Genomic DNA, 19,011 nt, shown 5'->3' with positions numbered 1-19,011 from the left:
AGCCAGAAATTAGCCATAAATTTAATAAATTCTCTCTCTCCTGCCTGTGCTCACTCTCGTAAATAAAATAAATAATATTAAAAAATAAAACAAATTGTAGAGGCAGAAAGCAGATCAGCAGTTGTCTTGTGCTGGGGGAAGGACCCAGTATTGACTATAAATAAACATGGGGATTCTTATATAGATGATAAACATATTCTACAATTAGATACATTGTGTAAATCATTAAAAGACACAGTAAAATGAGTAAAGTAGGATATTTTTAAGTTACAAATAATTTTATTATCCACCATTATTTGAGGGCCTTTAAAGGTATAATCATGTTATATAAAACTCTATAAGAGAAGATATAATAACCAATAAGGTACAGATAAATGAATAAATACTAGGATTAAAATATTCAATAGTTTGACTACTGAATTCAGGAACTTAACTTTTATTGTCCTCTACGTGTGTGTGTGTGTGTGTGTGTGAGAGAGAGAGAGAGAGAGAGAGAGAGGAGAGAGAGAGGAGAGAGATAGGAGAGGGAGAGGAGAGGGAGAGAGAGAGGAGAGAGAGAGAGAGGAGAGAGAGAGGAGAGAGAGAGGAGAGAGAGGGAGAGAGAGAGAGAGGAGAGAGAGGGAGAGATGTGACACAACCTAAGATTTGCATTGAGTGACATACAGTAAATGGAAATGTAGTGCTATAGAATCTTGAGATTCTATAATTACTGGATCTCTCTGTGTTTACACACATGTATAATCACTGTTAAAATTATTAACTTCTTAAGGATTAAAATGTTAATAATTTGACTACAAATGATATTTTATTTTCATTATAAAATTCTATAAGAAATAAGGTGAAAAGTCAGTCTTTTGACTTATTGACTCATTAACCACTTGAAAATGGTCACATTTTTTGTAACCTTTTTATAGGTTTTTAGTAGGTTATAATGACATAGCATGGATCTTAAGATACAATTTAATGTACTCTTTTAACATTTTTTCCAATATGAACTTTAAAGCTTATACTCTAAAATTTATAATATTTTATTATAAAGCAGTCTATTCCTCATTTTAGTAACACAAATGGTTACCAATTACACAGAATATGGATTTTTTTCTTTGTTTAAAACATGAAAAATTTATCAGTTGCTGATACCTTGACTTTAAATAAATTCATAAGCTTTATTATTGACTGTTAGTAGTGGTGTTTTGCTGACACAAAGATAAAATAAATTATTTATAATCAGTAAAGCTTCTTAGCTTTTCATACAGTGATTATCTAGGACAGGTAAGATAATAAGACTTAGTGGAAAAATCTTACCACGCCAATGGAGAAGTAATTATTGATGATACTATAAGGCACTGGGTCTCCCTTCTCATCTTTGTCATTAGGTGTGACCTCAAACTTCCACCTGTCCAGCATGATTTCTGTGCTGTTTTCAATGTCTTTTAGGATTCTCATCAGATTCTCACCTTCATATCCTAATGAAAAAAGAATTATCTTGAGAAAAAAACAAACAACAAGTAACAAAAGCTACTTTTCATGTGTGTTTGAGTGTGTTCATGTGTGTATACCATTCTTGAGCTAAATAATACATTTAAAGCAAATCCTAAAATAAAATGAAGAATTAACTGTACTCTTTCCACTCAGGCCAAGATTTTTATTCTGAGCTTTAAACTGTAACATATATTTCTTTGGTGTGGTGCAAATTCTCAATATTTCCGACTTCCTAATAAGCTTTTCTACTTCATATCTCCCCCAAACTTTGTCAGTGTATTCAAAATAGAATTGGTTATCTGCTTTGATAGCTCCCTCTTAGACATCTTCTCTCAGAAAGTCACTATCTTTTGCCCAGTTGCTGAAGTCAACAACCTCATCGCCATTTTGGATTTCTTCCTTCCCATCACGTCTCTAGCTTCATATGCCTTCTCTTATAGTGATACAATTTTCTTTTTTTTCTTTCATTTATTTATTTTTACATTTTTCCACAAACATTCACTACTTTACATATCAAAAAATTTTAGCTCATACTCTATAGTTCTTGACAGTTTATAAACAACTTTCAAAATTTCAAAATACTGAATTTTAAAGATAATGTTCAAAATATTTCTTATAATTTTGTATAATTTTATGACTCTATAACAACAGTAGCAGTATGGTTTCAAATATTTATTTATTTATTTATTTTGTTTAGAGTGCAGACATTCAGTATATATTAAGTGGGGACATACAATGCCTCTCCTTCATAGCATGGCTTGCTTCACTCAGCAGTAAGTCTTCCATATTAGTGATACAATTTTCAAGTTGAGTAAAAGTTTCTACTCTTTTTTTAAATTTTATTTTATTTTTAACATAGATACGTTTCATTTTCTATTCTGTGTACCCAGGGAGCCCCTTTTGTCTGTGACTGGAGTCTATCTATATTCAGGGTATAGTTTTAAATTTATCATTATTTCTTTCCAAGAGCCACCCCTTCCCCCAGAATAATGAATAAGATGTCCCTCTTACTTAGCGTCACACTGTGCAGTTTTCAAAATTAGCTCTGCCTTAGAACTAGCACACCACATTAGTTAATAATGTGTTACTCACTGCAGGCTCCTCTCACTAGCTCTGCCCTAGTGTAGATGCTCTGTATATCCATTTTTAAAACATTCTACTATAAATAGTCATGGTGACCTGAAAAGACAGTCATTGCTTGATAACACATTTTCTCTGAGATTATCTATTGGTATAAAATATTATAATTAAAAATATAACCCTAACTTGGCTCTTGTATTTACTGATATTATTTTTTATAAACTCCCCTCAGAATTAGTTTCCTCACCTATAAAACCTTAAACATGTTATGAGAATTAAATGTGATAATCCTTTATTTATTTATTTATTTATCTAACAAGGCATGTATGCTCACTGGAGAGAAGCAGAGAGGGCAAAGTGAGATATCACCCTCCCCTCCCCCTTGGGGGTGGGGGATAGCCAGACTGCAATCCCTTCTCCTCCATTCTCCTCCTGGGATTTTGGGCATACAGGCACACACATCTGGGATTATTTTTAAACTGCCATGTCTAGGACTTCAACTGTGGTCAGCCCTGTGGGCGTCCAGTTCCTTAACGACCCAGCCACCTGTTGGCCCCTACTGGTATGATTTTTAAGTCTCCTGTTCCAAGACTTGAACCTTCATTGTCTATGTAAGAATACAATATCTTTTTTTTTTTTTTTTTTGGAGGGGTTTTTGCTATGGGGCGCACCCGCTCCCCAGCCATACAGAGAGAGACATAGAGACAGAAAGCGAGAGATCACCCCCCAGGGGGAATGGTCACGCCGCAATCCCTTCTCTTCCATTCTCCTCTCGGGATCTTGGGCATGCACGCACATGCGCCCAGCGTGAGTTTTAAGCCACCGGGTCCGGGACACGAACAGCAGTCAACTATGAGGGGGTCCAGCGACATAGCCATTACGCTAACTGCTGGTTCCCAAGAATCCAATATCTTAACCATCATACCATCTGCTGGTCCCATTAATGTGATAATCCTTAAGACATAGTAGTACATGAGGCTTAAAACATAGAGATTAGAAAGTTCTCAACCCTAAAAAAATACTGATGATAACATCAGAATTTAAAATATTGTACTAAGCTAAATGATCTTTCTGTATGAGTATCTACACATACATATATACATACTCCTAAAATGACATTTTGGGTTGGAACAGTTTTTTTCATACCATGTTTTGTGTCCAACTTTTGGCCTGTAATTTTACAATTTATTTGTTGAACAAGGAAATGCCAGAGGTTATGAATCCTTATTAGAGCTGTTAGTATACATATCAGTAGAAAAGCTAATTGGGCTAACAGGCACTCCAATTTGCCAACATTCCCTAAAACAGAGCAAATTAATTTAAGGTGCATTTGTTCACTTAGCTATTAAAAGAGAAAGGCAGTCAGGAACTAGGGATGCCGCTTTTGGAGTCCATCATCACTTACTTCACACTGGTTTAAAACTAATTAGGCCCTATTTAAGAGAACAATGACAATGATTTCATAGATACGAACTTCACAGTTTGAATATTACTTCAAAAGATATACTTTACTGCATCATTTAAAATATTAATATTAATAATATATGCGTATGTATATGTATACATTATATATACACACACACGTAACTGTTCTCAAGTAAAATATTGACTGGTTAAAATAGAAAAACTAAAATAATTGTAGGTACTTATATTTCATATGTTTCTTATTAGTTCTTCATCCATTTTCAATGTTTAATTTCTTCTTAATTTATTTTTTAAGAAAAGCAAAAGTAAAAATATATACATATGTGTATATAAATGTGTGTGTGTACATATTTATCTGTATATACAGATATATATATATAGTTACTACTATTATAGTTACTAATACACATATATATATACACATACATACAGATAAATATTTATAGTTACTACTGAATTAAATAAAAATACAGTTAAATATATTTAACTATTTTCCAGGTTCTGTTCTTATCTCCAAATCAGTATGATGGTTTTGAAGCATAAGTGAATTCCAACATTTTTACATAATATAATGCAGGAAAGCCTGTCCTTAAGCATGACTCAGGTTAAAGGAAATACAGTTCAACATAACACTGGAACAATGTAGGAATGACAACTAACAAGGAGAGAACGTGACAGGAATGAATTTACTGAAAATGTATTACTGCACCCAGATCATAGTAGGGTCATTCATTCTAAAATCTTTACCACCATATATGTTTTTGAAGAATTTTATGTCTGAGTATGAAAAAGACTTTTATTAATCAGTCTTCAAGGCAAGTAAAAATGGAAAGAGGCAATGAACAAATCTAGGTTGAAAATTACATCTGCAGTTCAGAACTAATTCCCAAAGATGGATTCCAAAGTGTAATCTCCCATTTAACAAGTGTCTACGCCTTCCTTCTTTGTATTTCTCTATGCTCACACCTGTTAAATAACAACACATGGGGCTGCCAGGTGGTATACTGATTGAGACATTGGACTCCCACATGGCCAACCATGATTTGAGTCCCAAGTCTGGCAGCTTGCTTTCTCACTTTCCCTTTCTCTCTGTCTCTGTCATTCTCTAGTCAAATTAAAAAATAATAATAAAAATAAAGTAAATACTTCTTTAAAAAGCATAGCTCGTTATAGTATTTCTGAACTCAAGGTCTTATTTTTTAAAGAGACAAATCAAGAGGTCAGCAAGTGGTGTGATGGTTAAGGAGCGGGACTCCCATATGGCTGACTGCGGATGGATTCTAGACCTAGTGGCATGCTTTCTTACTTTTCCTCTCTTTCTCCCTCCCCCTGTCTCTCTCTGGTAAATGTACATGCCCTATAGTAAATTGAAAAAAAAAATAATAAAAAAATATAATTAAATAATTTTTTTAAAGAAAAAGTCAAATCAAAGCTACTAAATACGCACATAAAAGCTTATTTACAGAAAAGAATTATGCTATTTTACTTTAGTATTTCAATTTAAAGCCCATAATCACTCTAGGCTAAGAACCAAAATGAAAACATAATTAATATTTATTCTCTTCCTAATGATGTGATGTGATCATAATGACTGAATCTATCTAGAAAGTCATAGAAATATTTACAAATGAAAACTACATACAGAAAAGAAACGTCAGATATTCATAAGGGTGTGCATTTGTACTTTTCTCTCAAGGCACATAGAATTTTGCTTTCAATGGCTTTCAAATTTTTGTTACAGAGAATAATTATCACCAGAAAATTGCAGGGAATGCTAGTTAAGTATTTTTGAAATGCCCTGGGACATACTACATTCTTATGGTATTACTTTTTCCAAAAGATGAAATATATTCTTGTAGGAAAAAAAGATGTTTCAAATCAATATATTCCACCTACCTTAAGTGAACAAAATGATTATTGATTGAATAAAGTACTTTATTTCACAAATATTAAGCACAATAACTACTATGACTACATAACGTACCCAGCACAAAGATTGTGCTGAACAATTTAATAGTTGGACAGAAGAACTTCTAAGACAGGTACTATTATCTTCTTCAAATTCTGATGAGCATTCTAAAATACCAATTGTTAAGCAACTTGCACAAAGGTACCTACCTAACAAGAAAGAATCCTGCTCTATAGCTTGTTTCTTTATTAAGCATCTCCAACAGTTGGCTTATCCATTTCCTACTTTGTTCAACAAGGACTTTGAAATCTCACTGTCCCCTATTGGATCCACTGGCAAGTTCATTCAGTCTAAGCCTAACCGCCTACCTTCCCTTGTGTTCTTGCCTCATTTGCATCACACACTCCTTAGTGCAGTCAATTTGCTCTTTAATTGGGACCACCATAATAGAACTTCTCATTTGAGAAAACTGAAGTTCTCCATGATTCATTTTCTATCACCAAAAAAAGTAATTTGTGGCATTATGTCACTCTTGTTTCTGAAACTCTTTCAAGACTTTACTTCGTGCTTCCGATTCAATGAAATAAAATTCTTATGACAATTTCTGGCATTATCTGAATCTTGATTATCTTTCTAAATTCATAGTACTCACCATCTCTAAGTATACACCACTCACTCTTACTCCTCACCACTACTAACTACCCTTACACTTACCACCCCTGACTACCTTGGTGCTGCTTCATCTTCTCAACACAGGAAGCTATTGCTCCATTCTTCCCATATTGTAGGTGCAGCTTAAATATTACCTCTCAACAAGGTCTCTTAGGTCATCTAGTTAAATAGTTCCTCTATCTTATTCAGTCTTTTGTAATACCCTGTATCTCATTTGATAGTGTATATTTCATTATTCATTGACTTACTGCTCATATACTCAATGAAAATGAAATCTCCAAAAGGTTAGGAGCCATTTATTTATTTCCTAACCTCATATATATAGCATATAGAATAAAGTAATATATATATATATATATATCTTTGTCTTTTTCCTTTGACAGTATCTTTTATATGAGTTTATAAAAAGTATTAGAATATGCCAGAAATAGACTTCTTTATCAAATTTGAGACTCAATCAATTTGTTCATTCAGCAGAAAAGAATAAAATGACTAATTTTGTAGGGGGGAGGCAGCAGGTGGCATGGTGATTAAGGTGCTGGATTCATATATGGTCAACTGTGGTTTGAGTCCTGGACCTGGCAGTTTGAAAATCACGGTGAGTGCATGTGTGTGCATGCCCCCAAACTCCAGGTAAATGGAGGAGAAAGGATTATGGCATGGACATCTCCCCCAGGGGGTAATTTCTCACTTTTCCTGGTCTTTCTCTCTCTCTGGGAGCACGTGTGCCCTATAGCAAAAACCTAAACAAAATAATGATGAATTTTAAATATCAAGTGTATATTTAAGAAAAATATAACAAGATACACATATATTTCTCATTGTTTTACTCAATACACATACATAAATATCGAAATATAAGTGGCTTAGAAAAATAGTTATGTATTTATCTCATTAGATTCTATACCATTTAACTCAACACATGAAAATACTTTTATTAAAGTACATTCTTCTTGAAAGTCCTGAACAGATGATATACTAAGTTTTTAACTTAGTCTCCAATTATGTTGTCTAACATATACCCAGCTTAGAGTTCACTAGTTGGTCAGATATTCACGGGCTTGCTCTCTGATTTTGTTGTAAGACATAGTTACTTAGAGGGATCGTTTAAAAAGAAAATCACCTCTTCAGGTCCTACCCCCTGAGATTTCCACTCAGCATATTTTGGGTGGGGTCAGGCCACTATATTTTAACAAGCTCCCCAAGGGCTCCTGATTCACACTGTCATAGTAGACACTTTTCAAACTTCTCTAAGTGAGTTTAGATGCTAAAAATATTTAGCATTCAATTCCTGCTCCTTTAGAAAAATCTGGTGTTCATCGATCCTCAGGTAAGTATGCCTGCAACCTATTGGTAACTCTGTGAAGTATCTTAACGCCTCATCCTGACATATTTATTTATTCACTCAGCTCCATCCACAGTATTCTATTTTCAGTTTTTTGAATACACCAAGTGCCTTACCACCTCAGGCATTTGAAATTGATCCTTCCTTTGCCTATGAAGTTCAACTCCAATTTTACATGGCTTTGTCATTATTGTGTCATTAGGTTTCTTCTCTATGTCATCTTGATAGCGTCTATTCCTTGTGTGGATTCATTTACTTGTTGGTAGAAACTCTCACCATTTATATGCCACCGGAATTAAGATTTTGCATTTTGCTTTGCTTTTCTATTCTCACCTTTATATCCTATGCGCAGAACACACTGGTTATTATAAAATAGGTCTCAAAAATTAAGTACTACTAATGTGTTTATTTCTGGGAAAGGCTTTCATTAGCCTTTCCATTTTTTCCTTTGTGATATTTACCACATAACTCATCTATTAAAAATCTAAATATTACCTTGCAGTTCATTTATGTTTACCTCATTTTCTAAGCAAATATCCCCTAAACCAGAGAAGTTTGGAAACTGGTCCTCCATAGGCCACATCTATAATTAGTGTCAAATTAAAGCCCACCACCTACAGTCAACATTAGTCCTCTATTTGTTCCTCTACCTCACACTATCATCCAAAATCATATGTTATATGTGTGACTGCCACTGAATTTGCTAAAATCACATGGCAAATGTTATGTAGTAAAAAATAATGCCGAGTCGTTTTCCAGGTGTGTGTGTGTGTGTGTGTGTGTGTGTGTGTGTGTGTGGTGTGTATGAGTCCTGTGGTGGTGCTTTCGTGTTGATGGTGCTGTTTTACCTCCTCCCCATCGTAGGCATCTTGCCAGATCATTGCCAGTCCCGAGAGGCAGAATAGCAACTGGTGGATGTTTGACGACATTGGCTTTTTCTGTGGAATTAAAAAAAGTAAAATAGGATAAACTTTTGAGCCAAGCTAGAACAAGTATCAGAGATCCAGAAATTCAATCAATTTCTCTAGGCAGTTATAAACAGAAATAAACTGTTTTTACAGATATATAAGATTGTGAATTATATTTTGTATGCACTTGTAGTAATTAACAAAACACAAATAAATATTATGAGTCACAAAGTGAGAGGTATTTTCAAAACTCATTAACACCTCAGCTAAAAGTAGTGATGTATGAGTATTCTCTTTTTTTCCTCTAGGAAGGCAGGTATATGAAGAACAGTAATATACACACAGGGACATGACCAGGGTAGATGGGCAAATCCCTGTATCAGTCTAAAATTCTTGTGCAATATCAACTCTTGGCACATTTTTACTTTAAGGAAGCAAGTATTTGAAAAGTGAGTAAATTGCCAAAAATGCCCTTGAACTGTTCCACCCATGGTGCTGCTTTGTGTCCGAGCAAAGGGATGCAAAGTTAACTCAGAGTTGGATTACTCTGACATTAGCATGTTTTCTGTAAGATTCATCTTTCCATCGCAGAGCGCTTGGGCTTAGAGCAGTCAAGACCTCTGGCACTGAAATTCCACAAGCTTTTGTTTGAATCATCCTATGCCTCAAATGAATCACACAAGCGTATTTACTCTATTTTTCTTCCCTCCTCAGCCCCTCTATGTCGTTGTGTGTTTGTAGGTAAGTATAGACGGGCTGGATAATTTAATGAAATGCCACAACAAAATGGCCAACATTTAGCTTTGGGGAGTTAAATAAGTCACAAACTATTACATTCATTTTATTTATTATTTTATAGAACTAACTTCTATAGAGCACATATGTTTGTCAGAGAGGAAGAAAACACTCCTCAGTGAGGCATGGTCATGCCACAATTTCTTTTTATTTATTTATCTTTTTGGGAGAGACTTTGGTCTTAGGGTGCGTGTGCTTGCCAGAAAGACAGAGAGACAGAAAGTGAGAACTCCTCCCCAGAGCGGATGGCCACACTGCAATCCCTTCTCCTCCATTTTCCTCTCAGGATCTTGGGCATGCATGCACATGCACCCAGCATGAGTCTTAAGTCATGGGGTCCAGAACCTGAACTGCAGTTGACCACATGGGAGTCCAGCAACATAGCCATTATGCCAACTACTGGTCCCACAATTTATTTACCTACATATATTTCCATCCCACTAGAACTTTTGGCACATGAATGTACTCAGTGTGTTTTCCTTTCTGTCTTTTGAAATTTGCTAAAGGGTATGCACTCACTGGAGAGAGACAGGGAGAGAGAAAATAAGAAAGCATCCCACAAAGGGGGGGATAGTCATACCATAATCTCATCTTCTCCATTTTGCCTTTGCAGATTTGGGGCATGCACACACACGTGCCCAGCATGCTTTCCATCCCACCAGTTTGGGATTAAAACTGCATAATTGACCATATAGGTCAAGCCTGCTTAACCTCCACACTACCAGCTGGCCCCTGGTGTGTTTTCTCATCTCCCAGGAATGGGATGTGGGATCCTTTTGTGCTCAGCACTTAAACACTGTGCTATAGGCTGGCCCAAAGCAAGACAAATACTTCTTTCATTTTCAATCTAAAATTCTTACAAGTTCTCATACACTTCAACTAACTCAACTTTTGAAATTCTAAAATTCCTGTTTACTTCTCAGAGCACATAGCTGTCGCTCATACTGGAAGGCCAGGATCAGACTTTCGCTGTCCTTTTTTTTATCACATATTAGAGATTTGATGCTTACCAAGAGTGTTGCTGACAATATGCATTCATTTTTAATTTGAATATTTCCTCTACGAATGGAAAGTTAAAGTATTCTTTAAGCTTATTGACTAAGAGTTTGTTCCAATTTATATAAAGGGAACAAAACTTCTTTGAATACATTCTTTTTGTGGAAGTTTCTTTCTGTTTTCCATGGAGAGTTGGTCAAAACTGTAACTAAAATGAGATCTTGAAAAATCAATTTTCTTTTTATATGTACTTTCTTGTAAAAGCCAATTTATGGTATGTTTTTCTAACTAGGAATCAGTTCTGAGAACCGACTTGATCTGAAAAAACAGTTCATTTTTTTGAATTTATGTTTTTCTTGTGACAGTTGCTTATATTTCATCCTTTACCTATTTTGTTCGCTTAGAAAAAATCAAGCTCTTGGAACCAGCAGTTAGTCTAATGGTTATGTCACTAGACTCCCATGTAGTCAACTGCGGTTCGAGTCCCGGACCCCTTGGCTTAAACTCATGCCAGGCACGTGTGTGTGTGTGTGTGCCCAAGATCCCAAGAGGAGAAAGGAGGAGAAGGGATTGAGGCATGGCCATCCCCCCTGAGGGGTAATTTCTCACTTCTCACTTTCTGTCTCTCTGTCTTTCTGGTGAATGCATGCACCCTATAGTGAAAACCTCTCAAAAAAAAAAAAAAAGGGAAAAAATCAAACTCTTTAACTGCAACTAGCGTGGCAACAAAAAGTTAATGTGGGCATTTTTACCCTAACTTTGTGATTTCGACAATTTTGTTCTAGATAACTTCTCCAAATCTTAGATTACTTCTCTCTAAAGTGGGTTTATTAATTGTAGTTATGCCATAGAGTTGTGAGGAATACATGAGATGATTAAGGCAAAAATCTTAGTACAGGACTAACAGATACTTAACCTGACAAATAGGAGTCGACAATGGTAGGGATGACTGAAGACAATGCCATGAATGTGCACAGAGGGTAAGGTTTTGAGGGTTATGCATTTAAATAAGTAAGTACAATCATGTGGCACAGACTCTATCAAAAAAGCTAAGACCTTGGTGGCTTCCCATACATGGCAAAGAACCAAATTTCCTAGAGCCTGCTTTGGAAAGAATTCCAAAGATTTAGTATACACTATGAGAAAACGATTAGGAAAGGATTTCTAGATACTTGTAAATTATTGCATCAATTAAAATTCTGAACTTAAAAAATGAGCAAATGCTGTACGATCTGCCCACTGTCCAGTTATATCACTGCATCCATCATATATTACAGGTAAGACAGTCAGACAGACAGATGGCTAGACAGACTGACAGATAAAATGGAATTTAAGGTTAGCACTCTCACCCCAGCCTCATTAAATATGTGCCTTTATTATTACCTATGCAATCCAAAATCCAGCCCACGGTTCCGTCTCCACCACAAGCTAACACTCTGAAGTCAGGAACATCACGAAAAAAATTTAACCTGAAAAATAAACATGTGATAGCACATGATTGATATTTTTAAATGAGCTTTTTGAATGTTATATTCTTAGCATTTGATTCAATGTAATAGTTTTTTTAAAAAACTGTGAAATTTCTCAATATTTTACAAAGCACCTAAACATATTTCATAATTACATATTTCAGATGCTATTATTGATGTTTCATTTTTCCTAAAATTAAAATAATAACAAATTATATTAATTGTCATTACGATATTCTATTAGGGGAGCAGCAGATGGCATAGTGGTTATGTTGCTGGACTCCCACATAATGTGTCACAGTTTGAGTCCTGGACCTGGAGACTTAAAATTCATGCCAGGCACCTGTGTGTGCATGCCCCAAATCTCTAGAGGAGAGTGGAAGAGAAGGTCTTGTGGCATGGCTATCCTCCCTGGGTGGTGATATGTTGGTTTCTGTCTCTCTGTCTAATTTCTGTCTTTCCAGCAAGCACACATGCCTTAGAGCAAAAAATCTCTTAAAAAAAAAAAAGATATTCTCTCAGATGAGCTGTAGTTCACATAACACAGATTAACATATTCTATGTTATTTCATTTAATAATTTTTGTCAACCAAGAATTCTCTTGTGAATAGTCATATAAATGCAGCAGAAAATATGATGTCTTTGATAACTTTCGGTGTTCTCCGATACTGGTGGTATTGGGGGTTCTAACCAATTGACTCAGTATTTCCTTTGTACTTAGAATCTGCAGATAGGAACCAGGTTCCCCCTCATCTGTGGACTTGCTTTTCACCCAGGAACACGAAAGCCACAGCGGGGAAGCTCACAAGGGTAGATAATGCAGCTCTTCTATAGACATACATGTCTATTTTATTGCATTAAAAGGATTGAAAAAACACAGAATCTTTGAAATGTGCCTCTCCCCCTCCGTTGTCCCCAAAGTAACAACCAGTAATTATATAATATGCAACCTCCCAGGTAATTGTTTTATATATTCATATAAATAAATATTCATAAGGAAATCCTTATGGTACACGTTTTTAACATGAACAGGGCTGTGTATATCTATATCTATCTATCTATATATATATATATATACACATACACACATATATATTTGTTATATGTCCTAACAAGTCACCTCATGTCACAGTTTTTAAGTGTTTACATTATGGTTTCCAATAAGTGAGGATACTATGAGGGTAAATGAATCATTTTACTTCGTAGGCTTTTAAACTATTTCTAATGTTTTACTCTTAAAATGAAGGTATTGTAATTAATATTAATTTAAATACATTTGAGGGAGCATATACATGGGTTTTTGAAAGCTACTTTAGAGGAAAATGTTTTACTATACCATCCTTTACCTCTGAATGACTCCCACTGGAAATGACGCAAGTGTCACTGTCCTTGCAACCCCAAAACACTAAATATGGACAACTCTATCATAGTTCTTCAATAATCAGTGAAAGACAGCATCCTGCTCTTTTTGTAAAATCACACTTCCCTGTTTACTAGTGTAGGGGAACATAGCTTTGTAAGTTTACTGCAGATGTATGGTCTCTTCTGTGAATAGAATGTTCAAAGTCTTGTCCCATTTTTCTATTATTTGTCTTTTAATATTATTTTATAACTCTACATATTAGCAGTGATACTTTAAATCTGCATAATTTTAAACATATTTTGTCAAGTAATAGAAACAATGTATATATACTAGAAAATATAGAAAAACATATTAACATCCACCATCTTTAATAATAGGCATGGATATTTAACACATGAAATGTTTATACATTTTTCTTAAATATATTACATTGTGGATATTTACCCTTTGTTGGACATGTTACAGATATTTTATATCAGTCTGTATCCAGTTGGTTTTACTTATAGTAAATCCAGTATTAATATAAGTACCTATGTAATAATCATCCACTCCTAAAGAAAGGACATTTTGAATAACTTACATATACTCTGTACTCATTCCCTATAAGACTGGTCTTCCTAATTCACAAATGTGAGCACCATTTTGAATACTGGGTCATCATGCATATATAATAATCAGTATGTTGTTTTATGCTTTTTCCACTTAGAATTGGTACTAAGATCTACATCGTAGCTGGAGTTCTTTTTATTTCTACTGTTTTATTAAATACCACATATGTGAACATGCCTTTTAAAATCTATGTCAATGGGCATTTGGACTTGCTAACTTAATGTTTTTACAAAAGTGCATTGTTGTATATGCTGCCTATTCTTTTGGGTAGTGGCTACTTTCAGAGTAAGGTATACTAATATGCAACTGTTTAAGACAACGTCGATGTATTTTCTAAGGAAGTTGTACCAATGTACAAGTGATATACTTCATTGAATACATCCTCTTCTAACACCTGTAATGCCACACATCATAATTTCATATATTTTCCTTTTCTGTGGAATGCCTATTTGGGTTCTTTGCCTGTTTTATGCCTTTGCTTTTCTTGATTTGTCAAAATTCTTTCCTTGTCCTTGATTTTAGTACTTTTTAGTGTGTATTTTTTTCAAATATTCTTTACAAGCCAAAAGTTTTTCTTCTTTTATTTTCATTAATGTATATTTCAATGATAATAATTTTAGTTTTAATGTATTCAATTTTATTTATCCTTGGATAAGTACCTGGTGCCTTAACCAGTCTTGTGTTAAAAATGATTCTCTACTCAGAAGTCAGAACAGAATTCACATATACTCTCATAAAATTCTATTTTTACTTTTGACATAGAAATATTTTTTTTTTCCATAGAGGTTTTTGGCTTAGGGCATGTGCACTTGCTGGAGAGAGACAGAAAGAGAGACAGAGATAGAGACAATCAGAGGAAAAGTGAGAAATTGTCCCCCAGGGGGGGATGGTCACACCTCAATCCATCTCCTCTATTCCCCTTCCAGGATCTTGAGCATACATGCACACATCCCTGGCATGAGTTTCAAGTCACCAAGTCTGGGTCTCAAACCATGGTTGTTCATGAAGGAGTCCAGTGACATAACTACTATGCCATCTGCTGACCTCCACATAGAAATTCTTAATTTGTTATGGTGTGAAGAGTTATGCCTTAATTTTCTTTCCTTTTTCTTCCTTTCTTCGTTCCTTCTTCCCACTCCTTCCTTCTCTCCCACTCTTCCATTTGGCTATAATAAAGCATTTGTTTTCCTTCTTTTTACTCTGTATCTGTCTTTTCATATATTAAATAATTTAAATATCTAACAGGCAAATTTGATTATAAATTAATTTCCATATATGTTCTCTTTACTGTTTTGTTCATAAATTTGTCTATCTCCACACTTGTACTACACTCTTAAAATTATTATAGCTTCTTAGTAAGTATATATATATGTGCATATATATATATATACTTACTAAGAAGCTATAATATATATTTTGTATATATCTTAAAATTATTATAGCTTCTTAGTAAGTATCACACACGCACACTCAGTATATAGAATATGAAGACTCTGAGCTAATATTTCTTTTTTGCTTTCCTATACACATTTTAAAGTTAACTTACATAGTTCAAAAAATAAAAATAATAATAAAGAAAAAAACAATCATAATTTTGATTGAAATTGCATAAAACATATACATCAATTTTGGGAGAAATTATATAATGTTAATTAGGTTTCCTTATTCATGTACATAGAATTATTGATTTTATTGACATGTTCTTTAATATATTTAAATGATGTGTTTAGTTTTTTGCTTATAAATCTAATGTGTATTTTGTTAGACTTATTCTTAGATGTTTTATACTTTTTATAAAATATTTTTAAAATCATGTTTACTCATACCAAGTGTTTTTATTGCTCTCATATACTGATTTTATAAACAGTCCCCTTACTACTGTTTCTCTAACAACTATATTTTGTTTGTACATTTATTTGCTTGTCTATGTTTACCATTTTGTCACATGCTAATAATAATTGTATTATTAATTATCTCTAATTCTTGTAATTGTTAGTTCTTTACAAGCTTCATTGTCCTGGCAAGAATTTCAGTATATTATAGAATAGGGGTATTCACAAACAACATATCTTCTTCCTGAATTTAAATAAAATCATTCCAGAATTTGCCCATTTAAGATGATATCTGTGTGGGGCCAGCAGGTGGCATGATGGTTAAGGTGCTGGACTCTCACATGGCCAACTGTAATTTGAGTCCCAGACCTGATGGCTTGTTTTCTCACTTTCTCTCTCTTGTGAGTACACATGTCCTGTAACAATTTAAAAAATAATAATGATAATGTATACAATTATTTAAATAATTATTTAAAAAAATGGTATCTAGCTAAAAACTTTTCTTTTTTTTTTTTTCTTTTTAACTGACACCTTTTATAAGGCTTATAAAGTTCCCTTCTACTACAACTACAGAAAATTTTATTATAAATAAATGTTCATTTTTGGGGACCAGCAGTTTGCCTAATGGCTATGTCGCTGGACTCCCATGTAGTCAACCACAGTTCAAGTCCTGGACCCGGTGGCTTAGACTCACACTGGGCGCATGTGCATGCATGCCCAAGATCCCGAGAGGAGAATGGAGAAGAAGGGATTGCAGCATGGCTATTCCCCCTGGGGGGTGATTTCTCACTTTCTGTCTCTCTGTCTCTCTCTGTCTTTCTGGCAAGCGCAGCCCTATAGCAAAAACCTCTCCAAAAAAAAAAAAAAAAAGTAAAAATATTCGTTTTCTTTTCCTGCAGCTTTTGATACTTTGCTATGGTTGTGCTCTAATTGGTTAGTGGAGGAATATAAATTAATATATTTTTGCATTATTAAACCATTCTTGCAATTCTTTTCTGTACCTAAATTGGTCATTTTTACTAATTGTTTTTATAGATAATTGGACTTGGTTTGGTAATTTTGCATCTTTATTCATGAAGACAATGGTTTTACTATGTTTCTTTCTCATACCACCTTTAATTTTTTAAATCAAAACTATAGTGTCTCATACAATGAGTTCAAGAGTATGCACTCATTTCCTGTTTTGGGGGTAGAATTGGTATAATTTTCAAAGTTCTTTTAAAACTAGTAGCAGTTGCATGTAAAACTGTTCATTGGTGTTGAGTCTTTTGTTGTTAGGAAAAATCCTAAATAATTATTTTAATTGTTTAATAATTACTGAAAATGTTATATTTTCTATTCTTCTTCATTCTGTTTTTGATAGTTAGTTATATTTTCTGTACCAGCTTGTCTGTCTCTCCCAGGTTTTTAAACATTTTGGCCCTGAAGCTAAGAAATATGCCAGTTGCTGAACAATGACCACAGAGCTACAGTTTCTGCTGGAAGCCTAGCCATCCATTAGACTCACCATCGTTCTTCAACTCCGTGGTGATGTTTCATCTGTTATTCATTCTTGTTCTCTTTTACAATTGTCAGCATTGGTTCTTCAGCAGCATCCTACCCCCAAACATAAACCCCATGTGACTGTCAGACCAGCTTACTCTCTGCAAATTGTTTGCTAAATGGATTGAAAAATTGACCTCTCTTTATCCCAGCTTCTAAATCCACTCAATCCTTGCAGATCTCCCTAGAAATGCATTATTGCTTATTTCATTCATTGAATAGTAACTGGAAAATTACTTAATCATCACAAGCCCAAATTTTCTTGTCTTTAAATGGATTAGCCCATCTACTTTATTGAGCTATTTACATACACATAAACAAAATGTGTATGTAAATATAACATACTACCCATAGGTTATTACCAATAGAATTACCTCTTCCTTTCCTTAAAAGTAGTATATATAGTGCTGAAGATCAGAGTGCTCCTCCTCTATTTCTCCATTTCCTCATCCCCAGAATTCTAGTTGAATAGTAACAAAGAGAATTTTCTTAAGAAACAGAGCTAGATTGGACAGGACGGGACCAGTAGTTGGCATAATGGCTATGTCGCTGGACTTCCATGTAGTTGACCACAGTTCGAGTCCCAGATCTGGTGGCTTGAACTCATGCCGGGCGTGTGTGCGTGTGTGACCAAGATCCCCAGAGGAGAATGGAGGAGAAGGGATTGCGGCATGGCCATCCCACCTGGTGGATGATTTCTTCTTTTCTGTGTCTCTCTGTCTTTCTGGTAAGCAAAAACCTCTCCAATAATAATAATAATAATTTATTAAAAAGACAATTAAAGCAGATAATTTCAACTGATTTAGAAGTTTATTTTTTAAGAGATATCTTTTTCTACAGGGCTTGTGAATTCTCCAGAGAGACAGAGAGATAGAAAGTGAGAAATCATTCCCAAGGGGGGATGGCCATGCCGCAATCCCTTCTCCTCCATTCTCCTCTCAGGATCTTGGGCACACATGCACATGTGCCTATTGTGAGTTTAAGACATAGGGTCCCGGATGCAAACTGCACTTGACAACGTGGGAGTCCAGCAATGTAACCACTATGCCATCTGCTGGTCTCACTTCTCACTTTTAATGACTGTCAAGATAAAACTGATACAGAAAAATCAATAATTTTCATTTTTGCCTAACAATAGTATTTTAAAAGTACACTAAAAAATTATTTCAAGAAGGGAAAAAGTTACAGTACCAATTATAGACTCTTGGAAAGAATCTTTTTATCAGATTACTTAAATCACATTTTAAAGGCCTTTTTAAAATTCCAATCTTATATTTTATTATTTTTATAAAGATACCATCCTTTATATATTATGTGGATATATTAATTGAGAATCAGGATGGAACATAAAAAAGTAAGTTCATGGCCATTAAATAGTGTACCTACAAAGCATTAAGTACTATAGAGTGATATTCTTTGAAACTTAGAGGAAATTAGTGTGAGAATAATAAATATTTTCAGCATGTCAATGCATAGGGAATGCTCACTTTAATTATGCATATTTATATCCCATCTCTTTGTATTGAAGAAACACTCTGAGGGATCAAAAATGACTTTATCATGCCTTCAACTCCCTCTCTCTTC

The 19,011-nt window shown here is 34.4% G+C and overlaps 1 protein-coding gene across 1 annotated transcript in view; it reads right to left on the bottom strand.

Moving 5' to 3' along the window:
- The window catches only part of DGKB (diacylglycerol kinase beta), an 881,803-nt gene that overhangs the window by 526,382 nt on the left and 336,410 nt on the right, over positions 1-19,011 (bottom strand). Inside the window, exons 18-20 of the mRNA XM_006168687.3 lie at positions 11,996-12,081; positions 8,762-8,851; positions 1,306-1,466 (exon numbers count right to left, since the gene is read on the bottom strand). Coding sequence (XP_006168749.1) covers positions 1,306-1,466; positions 8,762-8,851; positions 11,996-12,081 — 337 coding nt within the window. The remainder of the gene's footprint in view (positions 1-1,305; positions 1,467-8,761; positions 8,852-11,995; positions 12,082-19,011) is intronic.

This window comes from Tupaia chinensis, unplaced genomic scaffold, assembly GCF_000334495.1.
Source record: "Tupaia chinensis unplaced genomic scaffold, TupChi_1.0 Scaffold145916_1, whole genome shotgun sequence".
In the NCBI taxonomy this organism is placed as follows: Eukaryota; Metazoa; Chordata; class Mammalia; order Scandentia; family Tupaiidae; genus Tupaia; species Tupaia belangeri.
The sequence above is the reverse complement of the archived record's forward strand: the minus strand, read 5'-3'. Positions and strand labels throughout refer to the sequence as shown.